This window comes from Tupaia chinensis, unplaced genomic scaffold, assembly GCF_000334495.1.
Source record: "Tupaia chinensis unplaced genomic scaffold, TupChi_1.0 Scaffold144378_1, whole genome shotgun sequence".
In the NCBI taxonomy this organism is placed as follows: Eukaryota; Metazoa; Chordata; class Mammalia; order Scandentia; family Tupaiidae; genus Tupaia; species Tupaia belangeri.
Window position 1 is genome coordinate 2,353,618 of NW_006204238.1, and position 14,359 is coordinate 2,367,976.

At 47.4% G+C, this 14,359-nt stretch overlaps 1 protein-coding gene across 1 annotated transcript; it reads right to left on the reverse strand.

Moving 5' to 3' along the window:
- Positions 1-7,818: 7,818 nt before the first annotated feature.
- Positions 7,819-10,033, reverse strand: LOC102486459 (aly/REF export factor 2). Its single transcript, XM_027767666.1, is given in 4 exon segments — positions 7,819-8,505; positions 8,508-8,558; positions 9,480-9,496; positions 10,012-10,033. Coding segments are annotated over 4 exon segments (777 nt in total).
- Positions 10,034-14,359: the final 4,326 nt, after the last annotated feature.

Consider the following 14,359-nt stretch of genomic DNA (forward strand, 5'->3'; position numbering starts at 1 on the left):
TGTCTGTCTGGCGAGCGCACACGCCCTATAGCAAAAAAAATCTCTCAAAAAAAAAAAAATTAAAAGCCTCCATAAAAGAGATTGACTTCAGGGGCCAGCAGATGGTGTGGTGTTGAAGGTGCTGGCCTCCTACATGGCTGGACATGGTATAAGTTCCAGATTGTCAGAGTGTTTTCTATTTCCCCCTTTATTTATTTATTTTTTGTCTCTCACTCTGTTCAAATTAAAAACAAACAAAATGAAAAACCAACAGTAATAAAAATGAATAAAATTCAATAAATAATTCTTAAAAATTTTTTTGGAGAGGTTTTTGCTATAGGGTGCGTGCGCTCGCCAGACAGACAGAGAGAGACAGAGAGACAGAAAGCGAGAAATCACTCCCCAGGGGGAATGGTCACGCCACAATCCCGTCTCCTCCATTCTCCTCTCGGGATCTTGGGCACACATGCACCTGCGCCCAGCGTGAGTTCTAAGCCACCGGGTTCGGGACATGAACCGCGGTCAACTACGTGGGAGTCCAGCGACATAGCCATTATGCTAACTGCTGGTCCCAATAATTCTTTAAAAAAGAAGTTGTGTAAGGGCATATGAATTATAAAACAGTTTCACTGTATATTTGATTTAAGGGGAAAAATTACGCTCTCAAAGCAAGAAGCCACAACCACAATCAGAGCCACCCTTTTGTATTTATCCTTCTTTGATGGTAAATTTCTACCTTAGAAATAAGTGCAGTTGATACTCAGTACCGTTGTGCAGCGGGTACTTAGGAAAGTATATTTTACACCATATTAACTCTCTCAGGCAAATATCCTTACTGTTCTCATTTTACAGGTGAAAAATGAATGGGCTGGAGATTTTAAGTGATCTGGTTGGGCAGCAGGTTTATACCCAGAGAGTTTGATTCCCACAGTTCACGATCTTCTTCTTTCTGGCCACTATCCCTTTTTAAATAATGTGTGCGCTGTGATTGGGATGCCCAAACATAGAATAGAAAATGAAAAGATGCTGATGGGGACCATCAGGTGGTGTGGTGGTTGGGATGCTGGACTCCCATATGGCTGACCACAGTTTGCGTCCCAGACTGGGTGGAATGCTCTCTTACTCTCTCACTCTCTTTCTCTCTGTCTCTCCGTGCTGAGTGTACATTTCCTAAAACCTACATAAAAAAAAAAGAAAAGGAATAAAAAATAAAATCATTTGCTTGAAGTCTCACAGGTGATACGATAGAAAGTTTCAAATACAAGTCTGACTAGAACATTTTCTTCTGTTATATTGTGTATCTTCAATGCTTATTTGTTGAATATCTGTCATTTTAAACGTGCTTGCATGGAGGTTATTGTTGCTCCTATTTCTCAGGAAATGTGCTTACATATGTGATTACTTGAATCTTTTCTAGAAATAGGCCTTATTCAAGTATACCAGTTATAAATGCATTTGGTTGTAAATATTGGAAAGTCTAACAGCGGTTTAAGTGAGATGGGTCATATTTCCCTCATATAACAGGCAATATGATGGTAGACTGTCAACACAGGTATCTCCAGAATGCCCTTGGCCTCCCATTGTATTTGACTCTTGATGCCACAAAATAGCTATCATAGCACCAGATAGCATACCTCTATCTGAGACAGAAAGGAGGCAAAAGACAAAAGGCAGAAGGACAGTGCCAACTAAACAGGTCTGGTCCCACTTTTCAAGAAAGCAAAAGTGTTTCCAGAACTGGAAAAGTAGGAAACAGAATTTTTGGGAAAGGCTGAGACCAAACCTGCTACATGCATACACGTGTGTCCAGCGTGAGTGTTTTTTTTTTTTTTAATTCACCGTGTTTGGAACTCAAACTTCAGTTGACCACATGGAAGTATAAGGACTTAACCATTACCCAATCTCTGGCTTCTCCTCGACCTGCTTCTCTTTTTCTTCACCCCATGGTTCACCTGGAACACTGTGTTACGCCACTTCCCACTATGAGGCTGCTTGGAGACCTGGATGCCACTCTGGCTCAGCACTATCCAGTACTGGAAACTGAACCTCAGCCATCGACTCAGACAGTCCTACCGGAAAGAGATGCCCTGTGACACCATGAACATTGCAGTTAGCCTTTTCATGATGGTTAGATCCCGAGATGAACTGCCCCACCCCTGCCCGCCTTTTCTGTGTTGGGTCTTGTGTTGTAGTTTGTGCAGCTCTTCTGTTCCAACCCCTGCAACTATCAATCCCACTTTGAAAAACATCATCCAGGATACTTCAATTTTTCCTTCAAGTGACCCACTTCTTGCTTCTCAATCAGTACACACTAATGATCAGTTCAACCAAAAGCATTCTGCCCTTTTTCTGTGTTTTACTCTGACACTCAATGAGGCCTGTAACAAATTTCACCTTCTCCCTTAGCCCACACACAGCTTGTCTAGGCTCACATAGGAAAGCGATGACACACCCATGTTTTTCCTGCAGAAATCAGACTTGGAAGGGGAGGAAGCCAGGCCTCAGGGGTCCTCTCTATGCCACGGGAACCTTTTGGGCTTGGGTCTTGCCTTACTACTCCAAGCTGGGTGACCCATTTCAGCTCCACTCTAAATTCTCCTTAGACTCCTCCACTGTTCTGATGGGCTGCCATGCTGGAACTGCTCACGATGCAAACATTGATTCAAGGAAAGCTGCCCCGAGCCTTCATGGCCCCAGTCCTCAGCCTGGACACTGATGGAGCCAAAGGCAGCCCAGGAGAGGCTGATGCTGCTGACTGGGGTTGACAGAGTAGGAACTAAAGTGCATCTGCAAAGTGTGAGCCTCGGGAAACGCCCTCCCCCAACCCACACCCAGAGACTGAGATTCATCTCATCATGGACCTCTGCACTCCTGCTGGCAGAACCCACCCTGGGCGCCCACTGTAGTGACCATGCAGCCACCCTAGCTAGGCAAGCACTGCTGGCAGTGGGCACACAGAGCTAATGGTCAGAGCACCTCTGACCTTGGCCAGAGCCCTGGAACTGCCCTCTTCACAAGGAGGAGCAGGAAGTCTTCCCAAGACCGTTTCCCTTTCATGTTCCTCCTTGTTTTGCTAGTGGATAAAATATTTTCAATAAAATTTACACACATGATCAACACAGGCTTCAGTTTTCCTCTTTTGGTCTAATGGAAGGCAAGGGTGTTTAGCAGAACTTGAAGGCAGAGATGCCACAGAAGACCTGGCAGGGAGGAAGGCTTGTTGAAGGGAGAAGGACTCTAGATCCTAGCCAGTTTTCATCCCAGGTGGGCTGGGAGGTCGGGTGGGGTAGAATAGGTTGAACTGACTTGGAAGTTGCTGGGAGTGTTGAAAAAGTTGGACCCCAGCTTCCCTCAGAGGTCCAAGTGACAAAAAGATTTCCCTAGGGACACAGGTCCTTGGAGATTAGAGGGCCAGAGAGCAGAGGCCTGTGTGTGCGCAGGGAGCAAGCACCCTCTGCAGAGCCTGTGCAGGGGACGCTCCTTCAGTGTGCCCCTGCGGCCCGGCTGCAGTTGCTGTTCTCACCGCCTGTCCTTTGCCCTCGGAGACCGCCAAGCCGCTCTCTTCCTTGGCTCCCTTCTTGTCTGTTTTTTTTTTTTTTCTTTTTTCTCTAAATTTTCTCTAGTCACACACCTTCCAAATGCCACATTCAGTTCATTTCTTTATAAGAACATTTAACTCTGGCACATTTAGAAAGTTAATTTCACATGTGGCAGCCGGGTGAATTTTCATGAAGTAAACACACCCATGTACACTTAGATCAGGAAATGACATTAACTAGCCCTTCTCAGTCACTATCCTCCCAAAGGCTGACCAATCCCTGACCTCTAACAACAGAGACTGGTTTTCCTGGATGGGCACATTGTGTGTCCTTGTCCATCCCTCACTGTGAGGTGCGTCCCTGTTGGACAACATCACTGCCTGTTCATTCGAATTCCCATCGAGCATTCCACTTTGTGACTGGGTCACAGGTTCTCAGTTCTGTTTAAAGAAATAATGTCCGTTTTGGAGCCTCTCCAAGCTGGAGCCCTGTGTTGGGCGGAAGGGGCAGACTTCATTGCAAAACCAAGAAGGGCTTTCTCGTCCATGTGGGTACCGTGCTGGGCCTGCCCTCCACACAGGCACTTGCCCAGAGTCAGTCCAGGGTGGAGGGCCACTTTGCAATCCCTTCTCCTCCATTCTCCTCTTGGGATCTTCGTTATGCATTCATATGCGACAGGCATGAGCTGTAAGCTTCCATGTCCAGGACCCAATCTGCAGTGACCTACGTGGGAGTCCAGCAATGTGACCATTCCGCCATCTGCTGGTCCCAACCCCCATTCTTTTTTTTGCTCTTCTTTCATGTTTTTTCTATTTCAGTGATTTTATGTGTGTGTTTCAGTAGTATTATTTATATTAATTTTGTTGCAAAATTATCAAAACTGTCCTCCAGAAATCTTTTCATTTAGCAAAATAGAAATTCCATATTGATTTGCAAAGCATTATCAGTCCTCCCTCCTTCCAACACCTATCAACCGCATCGTATTATCTGTACTGAGGAGTTGACTGCTTTCAGTATAAAATATGAGTGAATAAACAGTGTTTCTTTGTGAATGGCTTATTTTAATTAATGTTTTCAAATTCACCAATGTTGTAGCATACTTAGAATATCATTCTTTCTGTTTTATTTTGTTTTTGCTATAATTCTATGTGCTCATAGGTCAAGTGTAAGCCAACTCCTCCTTTCTGAGGTGTGGGAATTCTAGAGAGTCCCCAAGATGTCCCATGTCACAACAGAGACACTGAAAGAACAATAGGATGAGAAGCTGCTCCTGTCACACAATGGGCACCCTTTTCTGAGACACCAGAACAGAACCCTCTATCGTCAGAAGATTGAGGACTCTTCTTCATTTTCCTTACTGTTCACCTCGGCCACCTGGCAAGACAGTGCAATAGCTATCTATTGTCAATTATTTTTTCTAAGTCTTGTGCAAGTTATTCTTGTCCACTCCACTAGGACTCACTCCTGGGATGTTCAATGATGAAAGGGCGATCTGTTTGCTGCACAGAGTTGTGCACCTGTTAACCTTTATTGTTTGTGTGGGTTGCATTGAGAACATTCATTTTTCACTTTAGCAACTTTCTAGAGAGGAACAAGGCTAAGGGGGATATCTCCAACTTTAACTCCTTTCTTCCTGATTGTCACAGGAGTGGTCTCCCCATACTCACTCAGTTCCTGTAAGCCTAATTTGTCCAAAAACATGTTGCTGTTGTTTGATAATTTATTTTGTTTCCTGCCAGATGGTGCAGTGTACTCAAGGGAGTGAGACAGAGAGAAAATATCAGGATGAGAGACAGAGAGTAGGAGAAAGCACACTTCATGGTGAAGGGTCACATCACAATCCCTTCTCCTGTATTTCCTTATCCTTTGGGGATTTGGGGCGAGCACCATGCCAGACAAGTTCATGACCTGCCATGCATGGGCCTCAAATGAACAGTTGGCAATGTGGGATCTTAACACCTTATCCACCACCACACATGCTGGCCCTCACACTTTACAATGTGTGCACGTGACCATCCACACAATTTACAATGGTTTCTCACTGAGTGAATCAACTGAACACGTGGGAGAAGGCACGATAACCAAGAGGACACTGTAACCCCCTCCCTGAGGTTGTGACCTTAGACCCAGAAGGATGGTAAGTGACAGTGGCACTGAGGTCTCAGTTTAGGTTCCACTGGCACTTCCTGGAGAGCCTGAGACAATGGGGTTTTGTTCCTCTGAAAGCACAGGAAGCCATAGGTTTGCATGAAGCCCCTGCTCTAGGCCCCAGAGAAATAGCCTCAGGGACGCTGCTTCTTCATTAGCTCACACCCTGATTTGGAGAGATGAGGGAAGCCAGTAGATGCCCTCAAATAAACCTAGCGGTTACTCAGAACAGGTGATTCCAGTGTATTGAAGTCAGCATTCTAAGGACGTGGGACTTCAGCACCTCTCTGCGGTTTTTGTAGGAATGTCCACACAAATACTTTACAAAGCTACCCACACTTAATGGAACTTTTGTTTCATGAACATCCTTTTGGCCCAAACTCAGTCCTTATTTCCCTTCTAGACTGTCCGCATCATTTATAAGGTAACTTCAGGGGGTTACGAGGACAACAGCTGCCCTCAATTTATCATATAAATTCAGAGACAACTGTTGTACTAGACTCCTAGCTACATCCCACTCCCACCCCAAGTCTTTCTTCCTTCTACCCATTAATATCCCCCTGATATCTGGAGGAATACCCTGCCACACATTTAATTTGGGACAATGGAGTCTGTGAGAGTTCCAGGACATCTTCCCACTCCTGCCCACAGGAAAGGCCCCTCCACTACATTGATATTAGAGCATGTCCGAACTAACTGGAGAGAGAGGAGAGAGAGACAGAGACAGGGGACAGTTTCCAGAGTCTGGTCAAGATGGGACCTGCTTCCTTCAGGTTTCTAAGTCCTTAATGGTGGCTATTACTGTGGACCTGGTCTCTGTCAGGTCCCTATGGCTGGGGATCTGAACCTCGGTCACTGAGTGGCTTCACTCACTGTGGCTTAGCCCCACCCCCACTGTGGCTGCTCCCCAGTGAGACCCCTGGTATTAGTGGCTTTGCATCAGCCATTCCTATGGGTGGACGTGTCTGACCAAGGCAGCAGGATTCAGAGACCACCCTAATCAGCCACCGAACCCCCTCTCCACACCTCTTCCCACAAACATGGGTGAGGTTTTCTCCAACTATTGATTGTAGCCAGGTAAAACAATGAGGCCCCTGTAAGCTGGCTGAGACAGGCGGGCTTTGGGCTGTTGACTCTCTTCTGCCCTGGACAAATGAAGACACCCTACCATTTGAGACATTTGCTTGCTAAACCAGAATGTCAATCCAGAGAAGACAGGGAAGGATGGTCTCTTGGGAATCTTATCACAAAACCAGGAAGACAGGTGACAGTGTTAAACCATCTGTCATCACTCCCCTCTCAAAGGACTGAATTTTTCTAGGCAGATGCACACAGGGGGGTTTCAATTTCCCTCTGGGTGAAGGAACGGGTAGATTAAAGCCACAGGCCTGGTCTTGTCATTTCTTGTCAGAATGGACTCAGTGGCATGGGAGAATTTCAAACGATCTTGATCCCCTGGCTCTCTGCTCGTGCTCCATGAGTGTGTTGGCTCTCGCAAGTAGAACACACTTTGGTTGTACGTTATTTCGTTATTGTGCATTGTGGTCCACGCGTACAAGGTCCATCTTTCGGGAGTGCAATTTGGTCTTTCAAAGCAGAAATCTGGGTTGTAAAAGCACATCAGGGTATAGATTTCCTCATGTTATTAAATATCGTATGACACTGTGCACCTTTACAAAAGATTCTACTGGCATTGTGGGACTTTTCATTAGTTCGTATGTGAGTTTGAACAGACCCCATCACTGTGGCCACTCTGCATTTACGGGATCCCTCCAGCTCACGTTTGCTCTCCTCTGCTGTGCGGTCCCCTCTGTTTGCATCTATCTCCCCTCCCAGCTGCTCTCCCCTCCACCACGCATGGCCCTCCTTTACAGGTGTCCTTGGGATGGCTTGAAAGTTGAGAACACTGTTCTTTGACACAATCACCAGTAAAATAAAATCCTCCCAAATGAGGAGGGGCAAATTTCAGGAATTAACAATGTATCGTGAAGAAGCAAACAAGCCAACAAAGTTGCTTGAGTGTGTAAATTTTATTGTACTATGTAAGAGAAAGGAACTCAGTGTTGGGCCCTCAGCCTCGGGCATCCTCCCACTGCCTCAGTGCAGAGAACTGAGCACAAGATCTGGGTGCCACCAGGATTTGCGAGTCTAGTTAAAGTTGGACATTTTCGGCAAGAGCGGCAGCTTTGTAGGCATCGAGTTGGGCGTCCAGCTCCTCTGCAGAAAGCTGCTGCTTGGAAGGGTGGACTGGGACTTGCTGTCCTCTCCTGCTGCCTAGCCAGGAGCTGCAGCCACGAGCTGAACCTCCTGCGTGGTGCTTCCCGTCTAGGCTGCCTCCGTTCCCACTGGAGATGGGTCTCTTCAGCGTATCCCCGGGCGAGGTGACCAGCTGGATTATCAAGGGTCGGCCATCCAAAGGGACACCGTTGTACTCTCTCAGTGCCTTCAGGGCGTCGGCTTTCTGCTGGAAGTGCACGGTGGCTGTGCCCAAGCTGTGGCCAGAGCCATCGTAGTGCACCGCCGCCTGCTTCTGCAGCGCTCCGAATTCGCCAAAGAGCATCTGGATATCCCTGTCGGACACACTGGGGTGCAGGTTGGACAGCAGCAGCAGCTGCCCTCTGGACTGGGCGCCTGCACCGTCTCCGAAGCCGCGGTCTGCCACGAGGTGCTGACGCTGGTCTCGGAGTCGCCTGGACCTGCTGTAAGGTGCTGGCCTTGGGTGCATGTGACCTGTGCCTCCTCGCTTCTCAGGGAAGGCGGCCCTTGGCTCCTTGCTGCGACCAGGGTGCCGCTGGCTGCGGAGCTTGATGATGTCCTCCAGAGACAGATCCACACGTTGCTGGCCATGGCGGGCTCGGAGTCGGGTCTCAGTTCCCCTTCTGCTTGGGGATCCTGCGGGAAGAGAAGGGAGGAAGGACCAGTGAGTCAAAACCCGCACAAAGTAACACTGCACGGAGAGAAGCCAGAACGTCTGCGTGCTTCCCCTAGGTTCCGTTTCCACCAGCTTCGGCAGCAGGCACGCGGCTGGAGGAATTGAGATGGACAGAGGACTGACGTCCCATGCTCTCCTAGCTGCTGGGGCCTGGCAAACCTGACTTCTACCACTTCATTCCTTCCCTGTGCCTTGGAGATGGGGATTACCAGACAGTTATCCGTAGACCTGCAGACCGTCCCCCTCATACCTCCTCGAAAATTCAGAATCATTCACCAGAGGGTGTGCTTAGTGCCCTGGTGCCTTTACTCAGGGAAAGACCTAACAAGGGGTCCATGTGAAAAATGACAAGTTGAATGACTCAGCATGCAGGTGGCAGGAATGTCCAGAGGCAGAGGAAAATGGGGGGCTGGGACCCTTTTGGCAGAGCCCAGGGGAGCAGAGCAGCAATGAGGAGAGCAGGGTGTGTGTTCCCAGGGATGTGTCTGCTCTCCTCTCCTCTCCTAATGACCCTACCAGAACTCAATCACAGCAGGCCTGCCTCAGGGCACGGGCCCACTCAGATGCCCTCCCCCCCCACACACCCTACAGGAAGGAAGTTCTCACTAGGTGCTTTTACTATCAACAACCTGCCCCTCCTCCTCTTCAGCAATCCCTGGAGTGGTTGCAATGGAGCCATCTTCCTGGGTTTTAACTTTCTCAGTTTTTCTCCCTTTCTCTTTCTATTTCCTGTTTTTCCCTGACCAGTGCACACATGCTATAGCAAAAAAGAAAAAGAATAACACAAAAAGATAGAGATCCTGCATAAAACACGGTTTAAAGTGAGACTTATCTCAAGCCATTTGCTTTTAATCATGAAAATTATAGTGATTTTGAAATACCCCTTGATGCAAGAAATCTAGACAAAAAGAGAAAAAAAAAAAATACAATTCCAAACAGGCATGGGAATCTGCTTTTCTGACCCAACCTAACTACTCCTTCACTCATTTCCCTGCTTAATGTCTATGCTTGAGGATGAGGTTCTCAATCCAGCTCCAGCAGAACTAGCTGTGTAGTCTTGGACCATCCACCCTCACTGAATCTCATCTCTAAAGCCAGGCAGTGTTTCTCAGATCCAGGAAGAGAACTGGACATAGTGATGCAATTTGTCCAGGCTTTCCTGACACAGAGAGAGACTTTCTATTGAGAATGGGAACAGCCTCTAACAGGGCCCTTCCGCCCACTCCACACCCTTCCACTGCCTGATGCAATCAAAAGCCAAGCAGTTCCTACTGTGTCTTCCACAGTGATACAATTTCCACCTTAACCCCATCAGCCTCTGAACTAATTAGCAAGGCAAATGAGTGTCAGTTCCCACATAACTGGATCTGGTCTCTGCAGTCCAGTAGGACACACAACACTATAAAAAGGCACCGTCAGCAGAGGACCGAATCATTCGCTCTTCCTAGTCCAGATACATGGCTTGGCCTGGTTGGGAGACTGACACGATGGAGCTCCATGCAGCAGCCTTGGCAGAGCCATCCTGGGGGTGGGCACGCCCAGAGCCCCACATGCCAGAGGGCCTAAACCGAGAGCAGGCCTGGGCCTGGGCGCTGGATAACTTCCCCGCACTCAGCCGCAATTCCTGCCAGTGCCCCCAGTGCTGTGGGGATGTGAACCCCGGAGCACAGGGCTTCCTGAGCTGGCATTACACCGGGCTGGGAGCCGGTTCCTGCGTGGAAAGAGGACAAAAACGCTGTCGAGACACACCTGCCCAGGACCCAGTGGTTGACACCGCAAAGGAGCTGCAGTCACCCCGTGCAGACGCACCTGCTACCACCGAGGGTGCCCGAAAGGGCCTGAACCAGCCTGGAGATTCCTGCGCTTCTGGAGGACAGACACAGAGCCAGCTCGCCCCCTGGAGTCCAGGCCGCCCCCGGAAGCTGCTGAAAACCAAGCCTTGAAACCTGGAGGAACCCGGAAAGGAAAGGCACCCATCCATCTCTGCTGCAGGCCCACAGCTCCGCAACCCTCAGCTGATGCCCTGAAAGGAGTACGAGACACCTGCTGGGTCACACACCATCCCTGTGGACTCTGCACTGCCCACCTAGGCACTCTGGAGATGTTTTCTTACTGTGTTCTTTCTCTCCTGAACGAATTAAATATTTTCCGCTGAGAAAAGCTCTCTTTGTGTCAATAATATGCTCAGCCACCCAGGACCCAGTGGTTGACACCGCAAAGGAGCTGCAGTCACCCCGTGCAGACGCACCTGCTACCACCGAGGGTGCCCGAAAGGGCCTGAACCAGCCTGGAGATTCCTGCGCTTCTGGAGGACAGACACAGAGCCAGCTCGCCCCCTGGAGTCCAGGCCGCCCCCGGAAGCTGCTGAAAACCAAGCCTTGAAACCTGGAGGAACCCGGAAAGGAAAGGCACCCATCCATCTCTGCTGCAGGCCCACAGCTCCGCAACCCTCAGCTGATGCCCTGAAAGGAGTACGAGACACCTGCTGGGTCACACACCATCCCTGTGGACTCTGCACTGCCCACCTAGGCACTCTGGAGATGTTTTCTTACTGTGTTCTTTCTCTCCTGAACGAATTAAATATTTTCCGCTGAGAAAAGCTCTCTTTGTGTCAATAATATGCTCAGCCACTTTTCGATCTCCCTAGAATCATTACGGTTCTCATATGACCAAAGTTGTCTGTTTCTCTTCCTTTCCACCTGTGGAACTGGTATTGATTGGATGAGTCCTAATGGGCAGCTGTATTGGTGGCCCTGAGGCAGGAAGGGAACAGGGACCCAGATCAGCTGCAGGCTGAACTCCAGGGGTCTTTGAGGAGCTGGGGACACCGATAAGGTGGGAAGGGAGAGCTGGGTGGACCAGTTACTGAGCTTCTTTGGAAAATGAGTGGCCCTTCAGACAGGGCAGGAAGCAGGTATCAATAGGTGTTCTTTTAATGATCTAAAGATGGGACCAGTTGATGGCATAATGGTTATATCACTAGACTCCCATATGGATGACCACGGTTTGAGTCCCAGACCTGGCAGCTTAAAACTCAGGCTAGACATGAGATTGTGTTTGCCCAAAATCCTGTGAGGAAAATGGAGGAGAAGGGATTGTGGTATGGCCATCCCCCCTGGGATGGGGTGATTTCTCACTTTCTGTCTCTGTCTCCCTGGTGAGTACACATGCCCTATAGCAAAAATATCTTAAAAAAAAAAAAGTAAATGATCTAAATGTGACATGAACAAGGGTCAGAAGGTGAAAGGAGGCCAGAGGAAAATCCCCAGGCTTGTACCCTCTGAGTTGACAGCTACAAAGTACATGTCAGACAATTCCAGGCTGCTCAAAATCCTGGTAACCCCGCCCGGTGCAAGGGTCTGTGGATTATAATTTGAGATGACAATAGAAGTGAGGGTTTATGGGTGGGGTCCCTTGGCAAGTGGCAGTGTGTTGAAGCTGTGATAACAAAATATCATAGGCCGTGCGTGTGTGAAACCACAGACATTTCTTTCTCCAAGTTGTGTAGGTGGGGAGGTCCAAGAACACAGTGCCCGTTGATTCAGCTCATGGCAAGGGAGCTCTTCCTGTCTTGCAAATGGCCGTCTTCTGTGTCCTGACATGGCACAGAAGGAGATGTTTTCTTCTTCTGGTGTTTCTTCTTCCAAGGACACTAACTCTTGCCCTGATTTCTAAGTCTGAACTTTGAGACTTTCCATGCTTTTCCTGACTCAAAGCCTAGAGCCGAAGCTAGCTTGGCAGTCCCAAGGCCTTGACTTTCTATTAGAATTCCTATTTCTGCCCTTCTTTGACATATTGGCTTAATTCCAGTGTTTTTGATAAAGGTCAGGTCTGGCTAACAGGAAAAAACAGGAGAGTTCTCTCCTTCTTTCTCTTCAACGAAAGTCTGTATTGTGTAAACAAGTTCTCCTGTGCGTTTTTGGTGGCACGTTATCCATTTCTTATGACTTCATTATCATTGCAAATGTTTAAACTCACTGCTTATGTAGAGTAATTGTTTATTTGACCTCTCAGCAGCGTTTGACCCAGTGGTTTACTTTTTTTCCTTGATAGAGTTCTACTTGGTTGAAAATAAGCATACCAGATTTTTGTTGTTGTTGTTTTGTTTCCTGAACTTTCTCATGGCTTTTAAATTCAATCTTCTCTGCAAGTTCCTCCAGCTACCTGGCAATAGATTGAAATATATCAAATATATGAAAATCCATTCTACAAAAGAACCCATGTGTGTTACTGGAAGCTTTTAGCACACCACACAATAATTAGAAGACTGGTAAGTAAAAGAAAATAATTAAACACTTATCCTAATGTTTTGCATGGGCTTTATTTCAGGACAGATCATTGATAAGGCGATGTTTCTCCTTTTATAAGAAGTCTAACTAATGAGGCAGGAGGTCAGACGGTGGCTCACGAGTAACATGTGGGATCTGCGTTCTGCATGCAGACCCATGGGAAGGTTGCCCTTTCTCCCAGTTGGGGGTGCTGCATTTCTTTATCTCTATCTCTTACTCAAGAATTTCTTTTTTGGAATTAATTTAATTTTATTATTATTACTTTTTAAAAGTTTGCTACAGGGCACATGCACTCACTAGAAAGAGGCAGAGAGAGAGTAAGAGGGAGAAAGAGAGAGGAAACAAACTGCCTGGTCTAAGACTTGAACTACGGTCAAGCCATGCGGGAGTTCAACACCTTAACCACCACGTCAGCTGCAGGCTCCTTTACTCCTGGACTTTTAAAAAATACTTAAAAAGAAAATAGCCAAGAGGGACCAGCAGATGGCATAGTGGTTATGTCATTGTACTCCCATGTAGTTGACCGCAATTTGAGTCCTGGACCTGGCAGCTTAAAATTCGTGCTGAGCATGAGTTTAAAATCCCGAGAGAATGGAGAAGGGATTGCGGCATGGCCATTCCCCCTGGGGGATGATTTCTCACTTTCTGTCACTCTTTCTCTCACTGTCTCTCCAGTGAGCACACGTGCTCTATAGCAAACATCTCTCTAACAAAAAAATAAGGAAGAAATTTAAAAAATCCTATTATTATCACTTTGTAATTGCTAGTGAAGTAATGGATCTTGATAAGGTAAGCCACTAGGTAAATGTCTTGGGGGGGCTTTGTAATATATGCATTGAGCCAGCAACACCCGACACCACCCATTCATTTTAACTTCACCAAGTGGGTGAAAAGTCTGCAAAGTCTTCTTCCTACCATGCGAGTTTGAGGGCTGGAGGCTGAATTATCAGTGGAAAATCTTCATTTCTCCTAGTCTCCTGAAATCACTAGTTCCCAGGGGTCTCCTCAATCTAAACAGCATTTTTGCCAAAACAAAACAAAAGCTCAAACTTGAGTTTGACCTAGCTTTATAGATAACTATGAACTGAGAGAATTACATCCCGGATATGTGATTATTAAAATCTAGATGTATTTTACAAAAAAATAAAAATAAAATAAGGAACAGCAGTTTGCTAACAAATAAATGCTAAATGTGGAGAGATGACTATTACACATTTTTTTTAAAATAAAGAGATAGTCCTAAAAGACATAAGCATTTGTGGTCCAGCAGTAGACGTAATGGCTATGTCGTTGGACTCTCATGTAGTCGACCGCAGTTCGAGTCCTGGACCCAGAAGCTTAAACTCATGCCGGGCATGTGTGTGTGCGTGCCCAAGATTCCTAGAGGAGAATGGAGGAGAAGGGATTGCGGCATGGCTATCCCCCCTGGGGGGGTGATTTCTCACTTTCTGTCTCTCTGTCTCTCTCTTCCT